The sequence below is a fragment of the Globicephala melas genome, chromosome 7, assembly GCF_963455315.2.
Source record: "Globicephala melas chromosome 7, mGloMel1.2, whole genome shotgun sequence".
Classification (NCBI taxonomy): domain Eukaryota; kingdom Metazoa; phylum Chordata; class Mammalia; order Artiodactyla; family Delphinidae; genus Globicephala; species Globicephala melas.
The window spans coordinates 53,251,362-53,274,507 of NC_083320.1; the positions used below are offsets into that span (position 1 = coordinate 53,251,362).

Consider the following 23,146-nt stretch of genomic DNA (forward strand, 5'->3'; position numbering starts at 1 on the left):
ATCTTGTGCACTAGACGTGTTATATTCAGCGTGCCGGTGGTGTTCTAACAATAGGAACAGCCGTTGCCAAAACCAGCAAGGCTTACCTCTGAGCTCCAGCACCACCGCAAGCACTTTCCCTGCCTCATGCCTCTCACCCTTTCCTGTGGGCTGGATAGAGGCAGAAGCTTGGAGATTCATTCTTGCATCTGCCCTGAATTCTAAACAGTCTTGCAAACCCTGTATCTTATCCTTGGGCAATGCTGCCTCCTTCATATTGCTGGCCTTTGGTCTGTTAGTTGTGACACAACTAAAGAAAAATGTGAAATGTACTGTTTTCCATGGTGAAGATTTCTACAAAAAGTAGGCCTCCTCTGCAGGTTTACTTGGGAGGCCAGGAGAAGCCTCCTCCTAAATATGAGGAAAAGCTCCAAATTCCTCTCTAGCAAGTGTTTGCTTTGGTAATGAACCTTCAACTTGAAGTGAGATGACGCGGTGCAGCCCTTTGTTGGAATTTCGCTTGGTGCTGTTGCATAGTTTTTGATTTCGTTAAGTTATGCCATTATCCATATTAAGCTCCGGTAAAAATGGCTTGTATGTGTTTGCTGTAAATTAATAATTTTTCTCTTTCAAGCTAAACCTAATTACTTTTTACCCAGTATATAATTTAATTTTATTAAATTATTTTCCTCAGTCAGTACTTACCATGCTGTGAAAGAACTTAAAGGAACTTATAGGGTATAAGATACACACTTATTACAATAGAGAAAGATAACTTTTCTGTTTTGTATTTACTTGTTATGATGATAATTGTTATCATCATATATTCATTTGTTATTCACAAATGCATTAATGTATGTGTATTTACATATTAAAAATATAGTTGGTGTTAGAGTAAAAACTGATGACAATCTTATATCTAAATCAGAGAGCAAATAGCCCTGAGTAAAGGTTTGAATTACATTTGTTAGAATCCAAATATCTACGTTTAAATTGAGGTTAACCTGTGGTTTCTAAAAGAGGTAATGTTAGTAGCTAACATTAACTGAACATTTTCTATGGGACATATTTTGGTCCTAAGAGCTTTATAGGAATTTTCTCATTTAATCTTCTCATGAACCCTGAGGTAGGTACTAAGATTATTCCTAATTTACAGATTAGGAACAGAGGCACAGAGATAAAATTTGTACAGCTTCATACAGCATGGAAATGGCAGATCAGAGTTCCAACCATGCAATAAACTCAGGTTAAATTCAAACCAATATGCTGTAATATATTTGTGGTCACAAATGGTTTTTATCATGGCAAACTACCTTTCTCTGATGGGTTTTGAAAACAGACATGTAAAGCTGCAATTCATGAATTTCTCCATTTTTCTCCCATACTAATGAAATTAGCTAGCTGATATAAAATACATTTAGCTAAGACATACACAGAATATTATGGATATATTCTATAAATAAAACATAGCTCATCAACTAGTATAACACAATATATTAATATGTAGGAAAATGGGTAAGAAAATGAGACAGCTTTTCAAGTTTTATATTAGGCACAAAGGACAGTCTTCATATGCTGATCATATAGTCAGTGATTCATTCTCAGAAGATTTGGGTTTAACATATGATGAAGGCAAGTCACTTAACTTCTGAAACTGGTTAGCATAATCCTCCCATCTGAAAGAAAAAGTAGGTATAACAATGTTCCCTCTTTGAAATAGAAATTGGACATAGATGTATGTACAAAGATGATTATGACATGATTTATAATTCCAAAATATTAGCTGTATCCTGAATGTCCAATAGGAGAAAAGTTAAATACGTTATAGTACATTTATAAGATGAATGATAGAAACCATAGTCATTAAAAATTGTATTTCTGAAGAATACCTAATGAAAGGTAAAACTGCCTGTGGGATCATGCTAAGCGAAACAGCAGGAACTAGAGTGGAATATACCTTAGTCCTGTTATGTGTGCATGTGCACATTATCTACTGTCTAGAGTCTCAACTGGATGAGGAGTCAGCCTGACATGATTTTATTTGTTTCCAGTCACTTTCCTCAGTTTTGATCAATCAAATATCTATTTCCTACTGGGTAGCAGCTCCCTTAAACACCTTCTCAGACCATAACTTTTCACATTTGTATATTCAGAGGGACTCTTTAATTTAGAAGATAGTTCTACTTATAAAAACATCCATTTCATAGCCAAATTAAGATTTGGCTAGTTGGACTGACATTTAGAGTTGAAGGTGGGGCACAGTCGGCTCTCCCGCCACCCCTCCCTCTGCCTGCCCTTCTGCCCGGGTGGTGGGAAACCATGGAGGGATGGAGGGGTGGAGGTGTCCTTACTTTACAGCCTTGACAAAGTTGTAATGCTATTCTTGGTAGGTAATTACTATTCTGGTTGTCTCTGTGGGTCACAGATGCTCTTATCAGACCTTATGGATGAAGAGCTCCCCTCAAATGGTCCCTTAGACATTGGGAGTCCCTGAGATTTAGCTGCATCTTCCTCTTCTCTCATCTGCGTACCAACTCTTGGGGCTTGAGATCATGTGCAGAATCCATCTGACAACTAACATTTCTCTTGAAAACCTAGAGCCGCTAGGGCCCAGGCAGGTAGAGGTACAGTAGGTGGAGGTAGGGGGCTTCTCTCCACATTTCTCTTGCCTGCTCAGGTAGCACAGAGGAGGCTGGCAAGTCAACTGACAAAGCAGGTACTTAATCAGGGAACAAAATGCCTATCTCCCTTTTTTGCCCATCACTTGGCTTTAGGGACTTATCCCCTCTTCCCCCAAAAAAGATATATTAGAGTCCTAATCCCCAGTACTTCAGAATGTGACCTTATTTGGAGATAGAGTCTTACAGAGGAAATTAAATTAAAATGAGGCCATTAGGGTTGACTCTAATCCAATATGACTGGTGTCCTTATAAAAAGGGGAAATCTAGACATAGAGACAGATGCACACATAGGGAAGATGATGTGAAAACACAGGGAGAAGATAATTGTCTTCAAGCTGAGGAGAGAGCCCTGGAACTGATCATTCCCTTAGAACCCTCAGAAAGAACCCACTGTACAGTACCTTGATTTTGGACTTCTAGCCTCCAGAACTGTGAGATGATAAATTTTTATTGTTAAGCCACCCAGTTTGTGGTACTTTGTTACAATAGCCCTAGCAGATTAATACAGGGAGAAAAATAGTAGCACATCTCCTCCCCAAAGGAGAAAAGATATGGTAGTAGACATAACCTTCCAAGAACTTCATTTCAGAGGGAACTTCCCCTCCTCTCTGTCAGTCTTATTATGGTTTTGGGGTTGGCAGGGTAGGAGTGGTGTCCACAGGGTGGTGGTTGAGACTTGAGCCATTTTTCTGAATAAGAGGTGATTGACCCCCAAACATGGTAGTTCTTTCACTAAATTTAGAATTTAGTGTGTTCCTTATGGAAGAACAGGAAGATTCTTAGAGTTTACCTAAAACTATTTTAGAACACTCTGGGCTACAGAAGGAAGAATCAGAGGGGAAACAAAGAGAGCTTAAATAGCTTAAATAGGGATCCTTCACACGCAGATGAAGTTTTGTAAGATACAAAGGAATTTATCATTAGTAGTTTACTTTTAAAGATTGGCTAAAGGAAGCTTTTCAAATAGAGAGGAAATGCTAAAAGAATGAAGCATAGAACAAACTGTATCAGTAAGAGTTCTCCAGAGAAACAGAAGCAATATGTATATATATATACACACACATACACACACACACACACATACATACATATATATGTGTGTGTGTGGTGTATATATACATATATAATAAGAATATTTATTAAAGGAATTTGTTCATATGATCATGGAGACTGACAAGTCCTAAGATCTGCAGTCAGAAAGCTAGAGACCCAGGGGAGCTGATGGTGTAGTTTCAGTCTAAAGACTGGCAGGCTTGAGACCCAGGAAAAGCTGATGTTTCAGTTTAAGTTGGAAGGCAGGAAAAAATTGATAGCCCATGTCGAAGGCAGTTAGGCAGGAGGAATTCCCTCTTATTCAGGGGAAGGCCAGTCTTTTGTCCTATTCAGGCCTGCAACTGACTGGATGAGGCCCATCCATATTAGAGAGAGGAATTTGTTTTACTGAGTTTATAGATTCAGATGTGAAATTCAACATAAATCGCAGCAATATCGTTTTGAATCCGTCTTCTAGAGTAATGGAAATAAAAATAAACAAATGGGACCTAATGAAACTTAAATGCTTTTGCACAGCAAAGGAAATAGTAAACAAAATGAAGAGATAACCTACAGAATGGGTTGCAAACAATGGGCTTAATTTCCAAAATATATAAACAGCTCATACAGCTCAATATCAAAAAAACAAACAACCCAATCAAAAAATGGGCAGAAGACCTAAATAGACATTTCTCCAAAGAAGACATACAGACGGCCAACAGACACATGAAAAGATGCTTAACATCTCTAATTATTAGAGAAATGCAAATCAAAACTACAATGAAGGTATTATCTCACGCCAGTCAGAATGGCCATCATCAAAAAGTCTATAAATAATAAATGCTGGAGAGGGTGTGGAGAAAAAGGAACCCTCCTACACTGTTGGTGGGGATGTAAATTGGTGCAGCCACTATGGAAAACAGTATTGATGTTCCTTAAAAAAAATAAAAATAGGGCTACCATATGATCCTGCAATCCTCCTCATGGGCATATATCCGGAGAAAACCATAATTTGAAAAGATACATGCACCTCAATATTCATTGCAGCATTGTTTACAATAGCCAAGACATGGAAGCAACCTAAAAGTTTTACATATACAGCACATCGATATATATATATATATATATATATATATATATATATATATTCAGTTATATACATAACTGAATCACCATGCTGTATACCTGACACATGATACTGTAAATCAACTATACTTCAATAAAAAATTTTTAAAAATTGTGTTCAGTACAGCCTTAATTTGAACGTAATTGATTCTTTAAAAATATTATATAGCCCCAATTTTCTTGTGTTTAAGTTCTCCAACATTTTGAAATACCTTTTCCTTTATTTTTTAGACAAAACAAAGTTTGGAGAACCACTTCCACATTTATTCGTAATTCTAGGTCTTTCTGTAAATTCCCAAAGAGAATCCATTGGACAGATCTTACTTTAATTCCATGTTCTTTTTGAATTTGGGGAATTTTTTTTTTCTCAACTGCTCCCTATGTTCTCTTTTCTCTGCCTAATATTAAGGCAAATGTGGGCTTCTTAATGACCCCCAAAAGCTTATCAACTTTGTAGATTTGTGGGTAGTGTATTTTACTGAAGGTTTGAAATCGTGATGGAACTGTGTAGATATACCATTATTAAACCATTTTCATAAGAGTATGTAACAGATCAATAAGAATTTATATAGTTATATATGCATACATATATGTGTGTGTATGTTCATTCTAAGGACACTCTTGTAATGAAAATTTCTCATTTGTTAACTTTTCCCAGCACATCTCCTAGGCCCTCCTTATTACCATGACTGTGATTTTCCTGTCATCCTGGTAAACACTGACTGTGCAGTGCTGCAAGGAAGTACATTCTGTCATGTAAGATTGTTCATATAATTCTTGTTCAAAATGTTTCAGTGTTCCTCATTTCTTTCAGAATAAAATCTACACACACACAAATGTGAAATTTATCCAAAAACAAACTCAGAGAAACACCCAGAATAGTGTTTGACCAAATATCGGGGCATCCTATGACCCAGTCAAGTTGATACGTAAAATTAATCCACACACAATCCTTTTCCTCATAAGTTTTATAAAACATATTTGATGATTGAAATGAAATTTAACCATATGATACACAAGATAATAATGATTAAAAGTGGAAGTTAAAGGGACCTAAATGGAAGTAAGTTTTCTGTACTTCATTTGAAGTAGCTAAATGATGATACCAGTAGATTACCATAAGTATATATATTGTAATACCCATATCAACCACTCTGAAAACTATAGAAAGCAATACAATCAAAGAGAATATAAATAAATCAAGATGGAGTCCTAAAAAATGTTCAGGTAACCCATGTGATGACAAGAAACAGAGAAATGAGAACCAGAGGAAACAAATAGAAAATTGGCTCTTTGAAAAAGATAAATGAAATTTACAAGCCTCTAGTAAGACTGACAAAGATGAAAAAGAAAGAAGACACAGATGGAATAGATGATATTACTACAGAATTTGCAGCAATTAAAAATATAATAGGGCTTCCCTGGTGGCGCAGTGGTTGAGAGTCCGCCTGCCGACGCAGGGGACACAGGTTCGTGCCCCGGTCCGGGAAGATCCCACATGCCATGGAGCGGCTGGGCCTGTGAGCCATGGCCGCTGAGCCTGCGCGTCCGGAGCCTGTGCTCTGCAACGGGAGAGGCCACAACAGTGAGAGGCCCGTGTACCGCAAAAAAAAAAAAAAAAAAAAAAAAAAAAATATATATATATATATATATAAAATAAGTAAATACTATAAAAAACTTATGTTCAGAAATTTGATAACTTAGAAAAATGAACCAGTTCTTCAGAAACCATAAACTACCAAATGCAACCAAGATAAAGCAATCTATAATGATCATACAAGTTGAATTCATAATTACAAAGCACCCCAAAAGAAATTTCTAGATCTACATGGTTTTACTGGAAAACTGTACCAAGCATTTAAAGAACATCAATTTTACACAATTTCTTTCAGAAAATAGAAGAGGAGGAAACACTTCCCAATTTTTTTTATGAGGTCAGTGTTACCCTGATACCAAAAGCAGACAAATAAAAAAAAGAAAACTACAGACTAATATCTCTCATGAACTTAGACTGAAAAATTCTCAACAAAATATCAACAAACTGAATCCACCAATGTGTAAAAATAATTATACACCATGATCAAGTGGGATTTATTCCAGATTTGCAAGACTGGTTCAACATTTGAAAACCAATAAATATAAAATACCATGTCAACAGCTAAAGAAGAAAATCATATGATCATATCAGTTGTTGCCATAAAAACATTTGAGAAAACCCAATACTCATTTTTGATAAAAACTCTCAGCAAGTTTGAAATGGAGGGGAATTGCCTCAATTTAATAAAGAACATCTACAAAACAGTCTATAGCTAACACCACTTTTAATGGTGAAAGACTGCTTTTCCCTGAGATCAAGAGCAAGGTAAGTTTGTCCATTCTCACCTCTTTTATTCTTTTACTACAGAATTTGCAGCAATTAAAAATATAATAGGGCTTCCCTGGTGGCTCAGTGGTTGAGAGTCCGCCATAATAAGGCAAGAATAAATAAATAAAAGACATACAGATTGTAAAAGAAGAAATAAAATCTTTCTTTGCAGATGACATGATGGTCCATATATAAATCCCAAAGAATCTATGAAACTTTACAGGATAGAGACCTCACAAAAACCAGTTGCATATCTTTATACATCACTAAAAGTGAACACATGGAAACTTAAACTTAAAAGCACAATATCATTTATAATCACCCCTCAAAAATGAAATACTTAGATACATACTGTAAAAAACATGTACAGAATCTGTGTGCTGAAAATCACAAAATGTTAAGAAAAGAAATCAAAGAAGACATAAATGAATAGAGAGATATACCATATTCATGAATTGGAAAACTCAACATAGTTAAAATGTCAGTTCTCCGTAAATTGATCTATAGGTTTCATGAGATTCCTTCAAAACCCTAGCAAGATTTATTATATACATAGACAAGCTTAATCTAAAATTATATAGAAAAACACAGGCCCTACAGCTAAAACAATCTTGACAAAGAAGAAATAAAGTAGGAAAAATCTCTACCCAATATCAAGGCTTACTATGTAGCTGAAGTAATCAAAGCTGTTGGGTTTTTTTTTGTTTTTTTTTAATTTTTTTTTTTTTTTTTTTTTTGCGGTACGCGGGCCTCTCATTGCTGTGGCCTCTCCCCTTGCGGAGCACAGGCTCTGGATGCGCAGGCTCAGCGGCCATGGCTCACGGGCCCAGCCGCTCCGTGGCATGTGGGATCTTCCCCGACCGGGGCACGAACCCGTGTCCCCCTGCATCGGCAGGCGGCCTCTCAACCACTGAGCCACCAGGGAAGCCCAGGGTTTTTTTTTTTGTTTGTTTTTTTGTGGCGGTATAGACACATAGATCAATGGAAAAAACTACAGAATCCAGAACTGTAGATTCACACAAATATGCTCAATTGACTCTTGACAATTCAAAATCAATTCAGTGAAAGAAAAATAGTCTTTTCAACAAATGGTGCTGGAGCAATTGCACATCTATAAACAAAACAATAGCAAAAATAAAAACAACCCTCCCCCCCCAAAAAAAACTTTGACCTAAATTTTATACCATATACAAAAATTAACCAAACTGGATCATGTATTTAAATGTAAAACATAAAAATATAAAACTTTTAGGGAAAAAAATGAAAGAAAATCTCTGGGACCTAGGGCTAGGCAAAGAGTTCTGACTTGACACCAAAAGCATGATCCATAAAAGGAAAACTGATAAATTAGACTTCATTCAAAATTAAGAACTTTTGCTTTGTAAAATACCATGGGAAAAGAATGAAAATATAAGCTACAGATGGTAGAAAATATTTACAAACCACATATCAAACAAAGGATCTAGAGTACATAAAGAACTATCAAAACTCAACAGTAAAAAAAAAAAAAAAAAAAACAATCAAACAATCCAATTAGAAAATGGGCAAAAGATAGGAAGAAAAATTTCACTGAAGAGAATGTACAGATGAGAAATAAGTGCCTGAAAATATGTTCAGCATCATTAGTCATCAGGGAAATGCAAAATAAAACCACAATGAGGTTTTACAATATACCTGTCAGAATGGCTAAAAGAAGAAATAGTGACAACACTAAACATGACAAGGCTGAAGAGTAAATGGATCACTCGTACATTACTAATGGAAATGTAACATGGTACAGCCCCTTCTAGAAAACAGTTTAGAGGTTTCTTGTAAGACAAAACATGAAATCACCATTCGACCCAGAAATTGTACTCTTGGGAATGTATTCCAGAGAAATGAAAATATACGTTCTCACAAAAACCTGTATATGAATTTCATAGCAGCATTATTTGTAATAGCCAAAAACAATGAACAACTCTATATTAGTTTTCTGAGGGTGCTATAACAAATTAACACAAACTTGGCAGCCTAAAACAATAGAAATTCATCCTCTTTAAGTTCTGGGGTCTATAAGTCTGAAATTTGCAGGGCCATACTCCCTCCATGGGCAATACATAGGGAGAATCCATTTCTTGTCTCTTGCATCTCTGCCTCTGTCTTCACATCACTTTCTCTTCTGTGTGTCTGTGTCTTCTTTTCTGTCTGTTTCAAACCTCCCTCTGCTTTTCTCTTATAAGGTTACTTGCAGTTAGATTTAGGAACCCCTGGATAATGCAAGATTATCTCTTCATCTCAAAATTCTTAACTCAATCACATCTGTAAAGATCCTTTTTCCAAATAAGGTAACATTCAAAGATTCCAGGATTTGACCTGCATATTTTTGGGGGGTGAATTGTTAACATGTGGTACATCCATACCATGGAATAGTACTCCATAATAAAAAGGAATGAACTATTGATACTCGCAACAACTTGGATGAATCTCTACGGAATTATGCTAAGTGAAAAAAATCAATCCCACAAAGTTACATACTGTGAGTCCATTTGTACAACATTTTTGAAATGACAAAATTTTAGAAATGGAGGAGAGATTAGTTGTTCTTGGGGGTTAAGGCTGGGGACAGGTGTCAGGAGGGAAGTGGGTGTGATTATAAAAGGTCAACATGAGGGATCCTGTGGTGGTGGATTCACGACCCACACAGGTGACAAACATACACATACACACGCACATATACACATGAATACAAGTAAAACTGGGGAAATCTGCATAGGATTGGTAGATTGTATCCATGTCAACATCCTGGTTGTGATACTATCTTATAATTGTACAAAATGTTACCATCAGTGGAAGATGGACAGTGTTCAATGGAACTCCCTGTATTATTTCATACAACTGCAGGTGAATATCTAATTATCTCAATAAAAATTTCAGTTAAAAATTCATAATAAAGGTACCACCTAAAACACCTGTATTCTGGTAGCATTATCAGATGTGATAACACAAATTTGGGGGTTTTGCTTTTTAAAAATTATCAAGTGCCTACAGAGATTAGAAAAATACAATCTCTTAAGTGTCGAGAGAGGACAGATATATAAATAAATGAATGACAATGATATGCTAAGAACAATGATGATCTACATATAAAGTAAATGTGGCACAGAGAAAGGGATGGTCAACTTTATGAAGATCAGAGAAGGCTTCCTAGAGGAGGTGATATTTGCAGTGAATTTTAAAAAATGAGTTTCAAGTTATTCAAGGAAAAGCAACATTCCAGGTAGAGGGGACAGCAATGTAAATGCATGTTGGGATAAACTATAAATAGTTTATTCTTATTGGAATGAGTATGAGTGGGGGCAAAGGAGGAACATTTGGCAAACTATAAAGAAAGGAGCTGGAAGAGGGAGAAGAGTCATCCTTGTCCCATGGGATCAGAGGCATAGGAAAAACACAGCTGCTCAAACACACATGTAAAAAACAATCAGCGACAGCTGTGATTCAGAGCACTCCTGAGTTCTCTTTATATCCTACTCTGGTTTTCATCAACCAGGAGCCTCCCCAACAAGTCCAGACATCCTAGCTTAGGTACCGTTTGCCCAGGTTACCTCCCAATTGCACAGAGATTACTTTCCATAACCCACACACAGCTTCCCAATTCCGGACAAAATGGACCACATTCATTTTCTCTCTAGAGTGGCTAGTGACCCTCATCCTGCCCTCTGCTGTCAAAGGCTGAGACCTATTCTTTATCCTGAGTGCCCATCGCTATAATATTTCTCCACCATCCCTGTTCCAATCACCATTCTCATTCTCTGAGATGGATCTGAACTTAAGAAATTTAGAGAAATTGGATGCATTAATGACTGATAATTTAACCCAGTGGTTCTCAAAATTTGGCGTGCATCAGAATCACCTGGAGGGTGGGTTGAAATGCAAAGTGCTGGGCTCCATTTTCATAGTTTCTGATTCAGTAGTTTCTGATTCAGTAGGGGGTGAAGCCTGAGAAGTTGCATTTCTAACAAGTTCCCAGATGATGTGGAAGCTCCTGGTCCAAAAATCACACTTTGACAACACTAACCGAACGGAGGAGGATTTATACCCAGAAAAGGAGCTTCTTTATTTATTTTAGCATCAAGGTTTTTTTTTTTTAATTAATTAATTTTATTTATTTATTTTTGGCTGCTTTGGGTCTTCATTGCTGTGCGTGGGCTTTCTCTGGTTGCAGCGAGCGGGGGCTACTCTTCATTGCGGTGTGCGGGCTTCTCATCGCGGTGGCTTCTCTTGTTGTGGAGCACAGGCTCTAGACGCGTGGGCTTCAGTAATTGCAGCACACAGGCTCAGCAGTTGTGGCTCATGGGCTTAGTTGCTCCGCGGCATGTGGGATCTTCCCGGACCAGGGCTCGAACCCGTGTCCCCTGCATTGGCAGGTGGATTCTTAACCACTGCACCACCAGGGAAGTCCCAGGAGCTTCTTACTTTAAATAAATTTGTAATTGGGAAATGGTCAGGGAAGGGAAAGGTGACCTCATGCTCCTGTCTTCCTCTGGGGCATCCACTGACCCATGGAAAAAGAGGGATGATGTCATGGAAATAGAATGATATAGCCACCCAGCCCCATCAACCAATCCCCACCCCTCCTGAGAGCTTTCTAAGCAACTCTGCACCTCCTGCAGTATCATAAAAACAGTGAAGGTAGACTGAAAGGCTGTGGTTATGTGAGTGAATGTGGCCTTACCTTGTGCCAGGTATGGCGCTGTGGAGGTTATCTCATTTGAAGCCTCTCAACAGATTTGTGAGGAAGGTATTATTATTATAATGGACAATGTGAATGAGGAATAAAGAGGTTAGGTAGTAGCCGAAAGAGGCAAGGCTAGGATTTGGAACATGGCAGCCTAGTTCTGCAGCCTGATTCCTCACCATGGTGTTATTGCCTCCCATCTATAGACATCAGCTGGGAGGGACAGAATTTGCCTGGTGTGTGCTTATAGGTTACTTCTGCACAGAGAATGTACCTGATGTGCAAGTTGAATCAGAAAACCGGGGCCTTCAGTTCTCTCTGGCTGTAGCATGTTTATGTGGTAAGTCTGGCTTTTACTGTTCAGAGGACTTCCCCACATCTCATTCAGTGATACATGATTCTCCCCCTTCCAATCAGAAGCAGGTAAATCACCAGATAAAGTAATAAACGTTAACTTGACATTTTGTTCTCCTTGTGTCCTTAGGAAAGGTATGTATCTGTCATGGAGAATCAAACTGCCCCAAGGATTATAGGGGGGAGGATTGATTTTATTCTGGGGCTTTAAGGATCCATATTTTCTCAGAATGGCAAGGGGTTCTCTCTTAGGGGGTGACCTGTGATCCTGCCTTTGGCAATGGATGGTACATGTGAGATCAGGCCAAGAGCATGGAGGTTCTGTTGAATTGTGGCAAGAGAGACACATCTGCACTTGATCTGAGGTGCACTGGAGATGGAGGTTATCATGAAAAGACTGAAATAATGGCTTTAGGTCTCAAAACTCAACAGGATGTGTATGACTGTCCTCACATTATAGATAAAGACACCAAGAGTAAGAGAGATTTGGAGCCCTTTCCTAAGGCCATACAAAAAAATTCAAAGTCTAAGATCCATCTCTCTCTCTATATTACCTCTCATAATGTTTTACAACAAATTCTTCACAAAGTAAAAATGAAAAGAATTCAGGATTTTTCCCTTATTTTCAGTGTTTGATTTTTTCCATTTGTATACTAAAATGCCCATTTTCTCTCCCACCTTCAATTTATTCCAAATTTCTAATCTCATTTAAAGTTAATCTTTTAAGATTAAACAGGAGTTAATCAAGCAAAGAGAATGGAGAAAAGTGATTCAAAGGGAGTAAAGGGAATGTTTAAAATCTTAAACTGAGAAAAAGCTTGATATGTCTAAAGAGCTGAGATGTGCCTGAAACTGAGTGAGAGGATTAGAAAGACCGGAGAATTTGCGAAGGTTGGCAGAAGCCTTTAGACTTTTTTTTTTTACATTTTTAAATTTGAATCATGATTCTGTGGGTCAGAGACTGGGGCTGGTGTCAGCTAGGTGGTTCTCGTCCGGGACTCACTGGAGGTCAGTCACGCAGCTGCAGGCAGCTGGCACCTCATCTGGGTTGGATGGTCTCAGGCGGCCTCATGCACACAGCATCTAACAGTTGATGCTGGCTGAAGCCTGGGTCATTCTCGCCAGTAGACTCTCCTGCTGGACAAGGTTAGATAGGCTTCAATCACACAGGGGTCACAGAGCAGCATTGCTGGACAGCAAGAGCAGAAGCTGCAGCCACTGTGTTCTTTTGGTCAGAGCTGGTCACAAGACCACGACAAATTCAACTGGTAGAAAAATAGACTCTGCCTCTTGGTGTGAGATGTGGCATCTTTCATTTGGCCTTAGGGATTCTGAACTGAATTTGAGTAGATTTTAAGTTGAGGACACTGTGGGGACAGAGGGGAGAAAGTAAGGATGGGTTTTGCGACGGGAAGTGGACGTAATGGTTTGGACGTGGGAATGGAGGGCAGGATCTGAAAATGGGTTGTCAGCTGGAGCATTTTATACTGTGTAATTTTCTTTGCTGCCATATTCTGTGCTTCTCTTTGATGCCTCCAGGATCTTCAGCTGGTTTTTTCCCCTTCCTTTCTAATGTTCTCTAATTCTCATTCCAATTTTACATTCAAGAAACAGCTTCTAGGGTCAGGGCATTGTGATAGGTATTAAGACTATTAAAAAATGTATGTGGGTTATTAAAATACATAAGCCAGATTTCTTACACTGCGTCTCATATATATTTAAAATGTAAAATTTATCCTCAAAAGCATTTTCTCAGACATTTTTGAACTTTGGAAATTAAGCTTGAAACTGCAACACTATAGATCTACCACAAGATGGTGCCACAGGTATACTGAAAATAAGATACTCGCCTTATTCCTAATCCCACCACATTTGCTGGAATTTATTAATGAGTATGAAAAGCAAAGAAATACAAAGAGGTGAGAATGTGTGTGGGCAGGAACATGTTCATTTGACAGACTTTTTTTGAGCATCTTCTATGCCTTAGGTAGAATATATAGGGGAGGTATCAGGGTGTTTGTGTGTATGTGTGAGAGAGAGGGAGAGGGAGAGAGAGAGAGAGAGGAGAGAGGGAGAGGAGAGAGGGGGAGGAGAGAGGGAGAGGGAGAGGAGAGAGGGAGAGAGAGAGAGGGAGAGAGAGAGAGAGAGGAAAGAGGGAGAGGAGAGAGGGAGGGAGGGAGAGAGAGAGAGGAGAGAGGAAAGAGGGAGAGGAGAGAGGGAGGGAGGGAGAGAGAGAGAGGAGAGAGGAAAGAGGGAGAGGAGAGAGGGAGGGAGGGAGAGAGAGAGAGAGAGGAGAGAGGAGAGAGGGAGAGAGAGAGAGAGAGAGAGAGAGGGAGAGGGAGAGGGAGAAGGAGAGAGAAAGAGAGAGAGAGGAGAGAGGGAGAGGGAGAGAGAGAGGGAGAGAGAGAGAGGAAGGGGTAGGGGAGATTTTTCTCCAGTTTTCAGGAATTAAACATACAACTTAAATACCTTAATGTTTCCCCTTGTCTGGAAAAAATTATAGTCCATTTTAAGAGATATTAAATACAAACACAAAGGGTTAATGATGCATACTTAAGTTTGTGTGATAGATGCAGAGATAGGGCTAGAATTCATCAATATAATATCTTTTACTTTTGCTGTAGAAACATATGGTTTAAAATACTTTCTTTTGCTTCATTTCTGTTGAGTCAGTGTGCCACTTATAACTTAACCAAGAAATCTTTTGCAAACTATAAGGACCATGGTGAAAGTATAACAAATCATCGATGTATCAGTGAGTATCAGTGAGTTTCTACCAGTAAGTGCACTAGGTAGATAAAGCATTTCAGTGTGGAGGCAGGTGGGTTAGGTTATTTACAATGCACTTATTTCCCTAGACCTCTTATAAGTCCATAAAAATCTTTTCATGGAAGAATTATTATGTAGCTCATTTATTAGATAGAGCCCATAGAACTGCCTATAGTTTTCCAAGAAGACTCAGAGGGGAAAAGGTCTTGTTCAAAATATACCAAATGAGATCATTGAAAATAGAGCATTTGATTTCCTTGGTATAATCCCAGATCCTTTTGAGAGAACACAGGAATTACCTCTTGGAATAATTCAGACCCAATGATGACACAGTAGGAGGAATATATATCTACTTTTCCAACTCTTTGTCTTATCCAGTATTGATCACTGTAAGTTTCTAAGCATTTTGCAAAATCCTAATTTTATTCTTCTAAACAAGAATAGAGTTAGTGCCCCTTATCTGTACTCCCCAGGTAAATTCAACTGAGATTTATATTGCAGGGCTTATTGAGGTTGAAATTCCTTATGAATGAGAAAGAATACAGCAATATGGAAATAGGATGAAGCCTCAAGTTATAACTCCAACCCTCCAAAATGCTTTGAGATAGAGCCTAGCCATTATGGATGGTGTCAGAAATCTAGAACTACCCCTAAGGTCACCTGAAAAAGTCCTTACAGAACAGCTCTGTATTCTGTACATGTGGTTTAAAAGCGTTAAAGAAGGGTGTTGATTATATAAGCCCAGAGCTCTAAGGAATTGATATATAAAGGAGTTTGAATGGAACTTTTTCAGAAACAAAGAATTAAAAGGAGTGCTTGGCCCTATTTTAGTGAAAAGCAGATAGTCTTTTGCTTTAAGAATACTTTGGACTATGAACTTTTACATGTATCGTATTTATTAACAGACAAATGTTATGTTACATCAAGTCTTGGTTTTTAGCTCTTAACCACTTAAGATTTTAAAATTTAAGATTTAAAAATTTAAAGACAATCATGTTAAGTGTTTGGGTGGCTGAGTGATTTGAATCATCAAAGGCACACTTAAAATATAGGTGTCTTAGAATAGAAGCGTTACCTATTTTAAGCTTATCTAAGGGAGAAAGGCTTTCAGTAGCTGGCTCAACAGAAACTTAACATTATTGAGTTCAGATTCTCACCGTGGGATGAGTGTGTTGTCACTGATTGACCACCTTTTTTCATACAGGAGTTCTACTTTCATACTCGGCAGCATCCCAGCCATGGAGGTTGCTGGGCATTGTTCCAAGTTAGGCATCCTCGTACAGTGTTACAACTGACCACGGGATGGGTGTTCATCCTTGGCACTTACGGTTTTTCTGGATCTGGTTCTTAGGCAAAGCTGTGAAACATGTTTGCTTTTCTCCTGATCACATGAGGAGTTTGGAGGAACTGGGTGGTCTGGTTATTGTATTTTTTTAGGGGCTGAGTATGATGACATTTGCATCACGTTGGCCCACTTCATTTCAAGAGGCTGCCTCTGGTGAGCCTTCCTTGCAACTCAGAGATCTTGGCCTGCAGATTCTGGAAGTTTATCTTTTCTTACGTGGACATGATGTAAAAGGTATAAAGAGATGTTAATTTTATTCCCGGAGAGTTCCTGACTCTAGATAATCAGTTACTTTTAGAAGTTGCAAGAATTTCATCAAACCACCAGGGCACTATTTTGGTTGCTAAAGAAAAAGTTCACCAGATTATGTTGTACTGTCAAATGAATAAATGCACTTTCCTTCTTCACATGGAACGTGACTTTGTGATCATATGCTATGAACTAACATTAGAGCCACATATTCCGTTCTTCTTTGTACAGCGAATAGGAAGACCATTGTTCTCACAAACACCCCTAGGACTCCTCCTCACTGCAAGTCTGGGTCCCAAAAGGCACTCAAGAAATGCTCTTATTTGGGGGGAGTGTACCTACAGTTTTTATATTTCTTTAATGAAGGTTGTATATATTTAAGGTGTTCAACATGATGATTGGATATACATTTACATAGTGAAATGATTACCCCAGTCAAGCTAATTAATATATCCATCTCCTCATATAATCACTTCTTTTGTGTGTGGTGATTGAAATCTACTTTCTTAGCAAATTTCTGGTACATTTGACCCTCGAACAACATAGGTCTGAACTGCACGAGTCCACTTACACACAGGTTCTTTTCAATAGTAAGTACTACAGTACTAGACAACCTGTTGTTGGTTGGGTCTGCGGATACAGAGGAACTGTGGATATGAGGAGCCTCGGATATAAATGAGCTGCAGATAAGGAGGACCGACTATAACTTATATTTGGATTTTCCACTGTGCGGAGGGTCAGCGCCCCAACCCTGGCATTGTTCAAGGGTCAGTTGTATTCAGTACAGTATTATTAACTCTAGTCATCATACTGTATGTTAGATCTCTAGACTTATCCTTCCTACGTAACTGCAACTTTTTTTTTTTTTTGAGAAGATCTCTTAGAAGATGTGAATATTCTGTAGGTCTGAAGTCTTAAGTCCAGTATCAGTACTTTTCTGTGTTAATGCTCTTCAATGTACTTCATATAAAAAAGTATTTATTTGGGAAATATAGGAAAACTCCAGGTAAATACAACATAATAGTCACGTGTCTTAAGAATATATTTTTAAAATGGGTTTTAATGTTATTCAGTTTGAATATTGATGGTAAATCGTATTACTTTCTTTTTCTATAAGTGATTTTAAAGAACTCATACACCAAATAGTATATAAAAATAAAATATGGACCTTTACTTCAAAAGGCGAAGCTTATTTTTTTTTCTTTGTTTCTGACATTCTCACATGTGATGTTTAAAAACCATTGTGGATGTTTTGCTTTGGGATACAATGAGAAGAGGGTGAGATAACCCAATGTTTTATGCCTCATTCTGAAGACACATTTTTCTTTTAAAATATCCTTTTGAAAATTATAAAGTAGGTTGCTAAAAGAAATATTTATGTCAAGTGCCTTTCACATTCCTGGGTATAAAGTAGGTGATCAGTGAGTGGTTGATATTTTCATCATTATGTTTTGTTATGTCTTGACACAATAATTCTGGATGCCTTCTTCTTACCTTCCACTGCCACGCCCTAGTTTTGTCATCTTGCATTATAGCTGCATCTCTGCTGTACTTTATGTCTCAGTTTTAATAGCACCTTCTTGTGGTTTTTCTGCCTATCCTGTTAAAGCAATGCTCATCTCCAGATCTCTTGCCAAGCCAGAGAACACTTGCCAAGGTAAGGTATTATTTTCCAATCCATAACCTTACAACAGTTTAGGTAAACATTTCTGCAGGTCTATAGTCTCTTACCTGTAATTTCCAAAATCCAAGAAGCTCTGAAAATCAGAAGGTTTTGTAATTTATTTTGATGGCAAAACCTGACCTGAACTGATGTGTGTGAGGTTAATAATAGTCTTTATCCCATCTAGTCTGAATATGCACGTATTTTGCTGCAGAACTGTTAATATGTCTGATTATAGGCTTTTGCCCTAGACTTTACTTGAGGCATTATATAATTCACAGTATACGCAGAGTATTATCTTTCTAAAATCTGAAAGCATGTGAATTCTGAAATGCATCTGGCACTAGGGGTTTTAGATAAGGGATTAAGGACCTATAATCAAATATTATAGTTTCATTTTAAAGTTTTATCTTATTACTAGGAAGCTGCATGTATAATAATAATAAGAGTTTTAGGCACACAATCTCTCACAGACTATTTTCTCAGACAAGGAAAGTACAGAAAAAGAGAGAGAGAAGACATGGAGCAATTTCTGAATGAGTGATACCAATGTCATTTCTCAAAATGCATTCAAATTGTTTCCTAGGAGCTTCCTGAGGCACTAAATGAATGGAATTCAGGCAGCAAAAGTAACCACAAAGGTTGCGTACATTCTCCTATGACGTGACACACACACACACACACACACACACACACGCTTGTGTGCATCTCCACTCATATATGTCTATAACTATCTTCAAGGAAGGGAATCCAACTAGTGTCCTGTAAGGAGTCGGTTCCACACTGAGGGACATCAGGAGAATACCCACAGGAGTGCCATGTTTAATGTTGCTCCAAAATGCTGTGTTACGTACATGTGTTGTGGCATAGTTCTTATTTTTACACAGATGTTTTAGATTGTAGATACCACTAAATGTATCCACACCTAAGAGCTACTAGTATTACTAAAACTGTACACGGTCATTTATAGAAGATCCTCAAATCAGGAATTGTATTTATTGGATCCTGATTAGCTCTGCCTTTAGAGTCTCAGTGAGAACCTAAAACCTAAAAAAAATATGAGTAGAACCTTAAGTATGTGCTTTGTCAATGCTGCCTACTAGGAATTTCTCCCAGTTATTTTTGTGATTTTTTGATAAATGTTTTATGTCCCCGTTGCTTTGCACTTTTCATGCACATGTCGAAGCTCTATATTTTGTGATCTCAAATCATTGCTGCTACTTCCTGGGATTTAGCTACCTTGTGCCTTTTTAAGACATCTCAACTGGCTCATGAATCTTATATTTTAGTATAAAAGAGGAAGGATGGTGAAAGGTAAAGGTATAAATTTGGGGGTGGCTGGGGTAGGGGTGTATGGATTTATTGAGCTGTAGATTTTTTAAAAAATATTAAGCAGTGAAAGACTATGTGGTTAAAAATATTCTCTACCTTGTCCGTCTATTTTCTTGTTACACAAAATAAATACATTTAAATTTTTATTATTTAGGAATTCATCTTAGAGTAAAATTGATAGTATTTTGCCCTGGTGCTAGCATAGCCCTGCACATTTTTACTATCATTATTATTTTAATTTAGGGACAGGCGCTCACGGGTTAACAGATATTTAACTTGCTCTTTAATGGACATCTGTGTCAAATATATGGAATTTTTTTGTTACAATTGTAATAGCCTCTAGTGATTTCATTTGTCTATAGAAAAGTCCCAGGGACCTATAGCTATTTTGGTTTTTGTAGCTTTTTTGATAGGTCATTATAACATAGACTACTGATTTCTTCTCTGTATTCTGCTCATTGTTGAAAAGCCAGAGCTATTTTTAACATTTACACAATTTCAATAGACGATTCTTCATTCCACAAGGTTTGGTGCTAAATCTGTGGAGCCTTTCATAATCATATCCTTCTTGTGGTTTGCTTGAATTTGATCACAGTGGCTGATTTCATGCATTGATAATGAAGGCTTAGGTTGCCTGTTTCTCGGCGTAAATCCACCTCAGACTTGTAGGTTGACAGTGCTTCTGGTTTCAGCACGCATGGAGATATAGAATTGAAATTGCTCTGCTTTCTTTACAAATGACTCAGAGTGTGCTTGTCCTTCCCTAAAATGTTGCCAGCGTGTAAAGGATTTTCAATGAGCAGTGCAACAAGCCAGCATCTGGGAAGGTTTGGAGCTGCACTGACATAGCGTGGTACTGTCACACAGATAATCAGGGCTGGAGCCAAGTCTCCGTAGCCCCGTGCATTACACTGGTCACATCCTGGAAGTTTTGTTTATCCAACTTGGTTGCTTTTGAAGCCGGTGAAAGCCCTGCCAGGATGTGGAGTGGACTTCCTAGCAGAGGTGAGCATTTTTATTCTAAAACTTGGACGCCGGGATCTGGGGTGTCAGGAGCAGATTCTTTCGAATGCTGTGTTGAATCCTGTGGAGTTATCAATTGTGTTTATCATGTTGTACTGACAGATCTGAAGGGGCAACAGTGAAGAGCAAAATCTATGATTCTTTAATTTTGGGGGGAAGTAACTCCTTAAACTGATGTAATGACATTCTTTTCATTCTGTGCTAGCTGTTTGCCGAGGACATCTTACCAGTAGGTGACTTCCTTTGCATTTTAAACATTCAGAACAAGTCAGTGATATTATGTTATTTGCTATCATTACTAAAAGTAGGCAGTTAGCAGTGTTATTATGTGCTTCAGGTATATAAAAAAAGGCTATGAACTAAATGTACTTTGTAGAATCTCTGATGTGAAAAATATATAGCAGGAAACAACTGATGTTTATGAGATAAGAAAGTAAGTGAAATAGATTACATATTGGAGTTGATACCTTGTTAAGCTTGACATTATTAATAATTAAAAGTTATGACCTGTCATGCACTGGACAGCCTACAGTAATTGATTTCCAGAGATGGTATCCTAAACGAGAGGAGGATAAAATTAGAAGCATTTCTTCATATGGCATGTTTTAATTAGATGTGACGTTTAAATGTAGTAGATTTTATCATTTAAATATAAATAAAATACTGACACTCATCTGGGGAGTTAAACGACTAGATCATCATGCCCAGACAGGTCTGATGTGGCTTTATAAGCATAGAGTATTTGAAAGCCAGCCTGATAAGGGCAGACTCAAAGTTAGCTTCCAAGTAGATGGAGTCCTCTTGCTTAGGCTCTTCTAAACTCTAATTCCTACGTGATGAGAAGCTGTTTCTAAAGAAGAAAGGACTGTGAGAGTTATGATGTATTCGATAACAGTATGCTTATTAAGTGCCTGTTTGGTATGTTAGGTCTGCAGAGAAGTCTATTTTTATTTGATTGGAAGCTAGCGTGGCACATGGGGTATGTATATATATGTGTGTGCAGTGTGTGTGTGCGTATATGTGTTTTCCTGCTAAATTTATTTGAGGCAGCTGTTTTATAGCTTTCAGCTCTAAAGTTATAGATAAGTGTGTATTTGTTTGACAGAAGATTCGAGAACCCCACTTACTGCCAGTACATGTAAAGCTTGGCTAAGCAGACGCATCAGGAGCAAACCATTTGCGTTCGCCAATCTGTCTCAGCAAGTCCCAGGGCCACTATCTTGCTAGAAGCCACTGTGTGCTTTTGAAAGCATGAAATTAGTTTTATACTAAGCACATGGTTTCTCATTTAGCAGCTCTTTTTATGGTAACGGTCAATTTATGGTTCACTACCATGATTTCGGTGTTCTGTCAAAGCTGATAGCTTCTGCTAAGGTGTCTCTATGAGATAAATTTTTAAAAAGCAGAGGGAGGGGGAGGACCTAATTAGACCCTCAAGAAGAGACTCTTAGCTCCAACCCAGTCTACCTTCCTGAATGCACTGTCGTTTCTCTAAAGTTCCTTTATGCTGTTTGATCCAGGACCAACAGATTTAAAGTTGCTAACATTTACCACTTTGGATCTTACTTGACATCTGACATCAAAATAACTGTGTTCCAAAATGTAAAGTATTTGTTCATCTTTTTGCAATGCATTTGTAGAAAACCACTCTATTAGTGCTGACCATATTGTGTCATTCATCATTAGGCTTATCTGCTTGTTTGTTAATGCATCCTAGAGCACGGTGGGAGAGAGTGTAAGGCTTTTATATATTGTATAGTTGATATAAAGCACCCATACTTCATTATACATATATGTGCTATGAGGAAGTTTAGTTAAGGAATAAAATTAAATAGTCTGAAGATACATTAAAACATTTAAAAAATGTCTCCTTTCGTACAACTGCCTCATCTTGAAAAGTAAAAGTTCTCAAATGCTAAAATTATAGAAATATTAAAAATAGTTTTTGTTTCCACAGTGATAATAGATGAAATGTATATGCAAATGTGGTGAGAATGTTTTACTTAGCCTTTTCTTTCCATCAGAAAATAACCCTTGTTGAAAGTTTTGCCAGTCATAATGCATTTTGAAGTAGAGGTGATCAAAATTAACTCCCAAGACATTTAATGAAATATTTATTCTTATGTTTATTCTTTGCATGGCGGAAATAAATGTATACATGTAGATTAGGGAGCACGTTGAAATGGTACTATTATACTTTCTCTTTCATATGGCTTTGACGGGGGAACTGAAAACACTTGTGAAATCTTGAATTTCATGATTTTTTTTCTTGTTAATCCTTGGATCGTCGCCTAGGTTAAGCAATTTTGCATGATTAAGGATTCAAGATAAAATGTTGTTTATTGAAATGCAGGGATATATTATGTGCCATTATAATTAGAAGATTTTCTGTTTTTAGATGAAGCATAATTTTAAACAACTTATTTTTCTTCTGTCCCTTTGGGAATGTCATGTCGCAAGTCATCATCAGTTGGTTAGGGGTATTTCATTTTAGATTTTGACTTACAAATAA

The 23,146-nt window shown here is 37.6% G+C and overlaps 1 protein-coding gene across 9 annotated transcripts in view; it reads left to right on the plus strand.

The window, feature by feature from the left end:
• ZNF385B (zinc finger protein 385B) overlaps positions 1 to 23,146 on the plus strand; it is a 390,846-nt gene that overhangs the window by 80,663 nt on the left and 287,037 nt on the right. Inside the window, exon 1 of one of the 9 annotated variants that reach the window (XM_060302194.2) lies at positions 20,276 to 20,616. The exons of 6 other annotated variants lie outside the window; for them this stretch is intronic. In XM_060302194.2, coding sequence (XP_060158177.1) covers positions 20,592 to 20,616 — 25 coding nt within the window. In that variant the 5' untranslated portion in view covers positions 20,276 to 20,591. Of the gene's footprint in view, positions 1 to 20,275; positions 20,617 to 21,594; positions 21,614 to 23,146 lie in introns of those variants that run through there. 2 more of the 9 variants (XM_070045944.1, XM_070045945.1) reach the window with 2 other exon arrangements.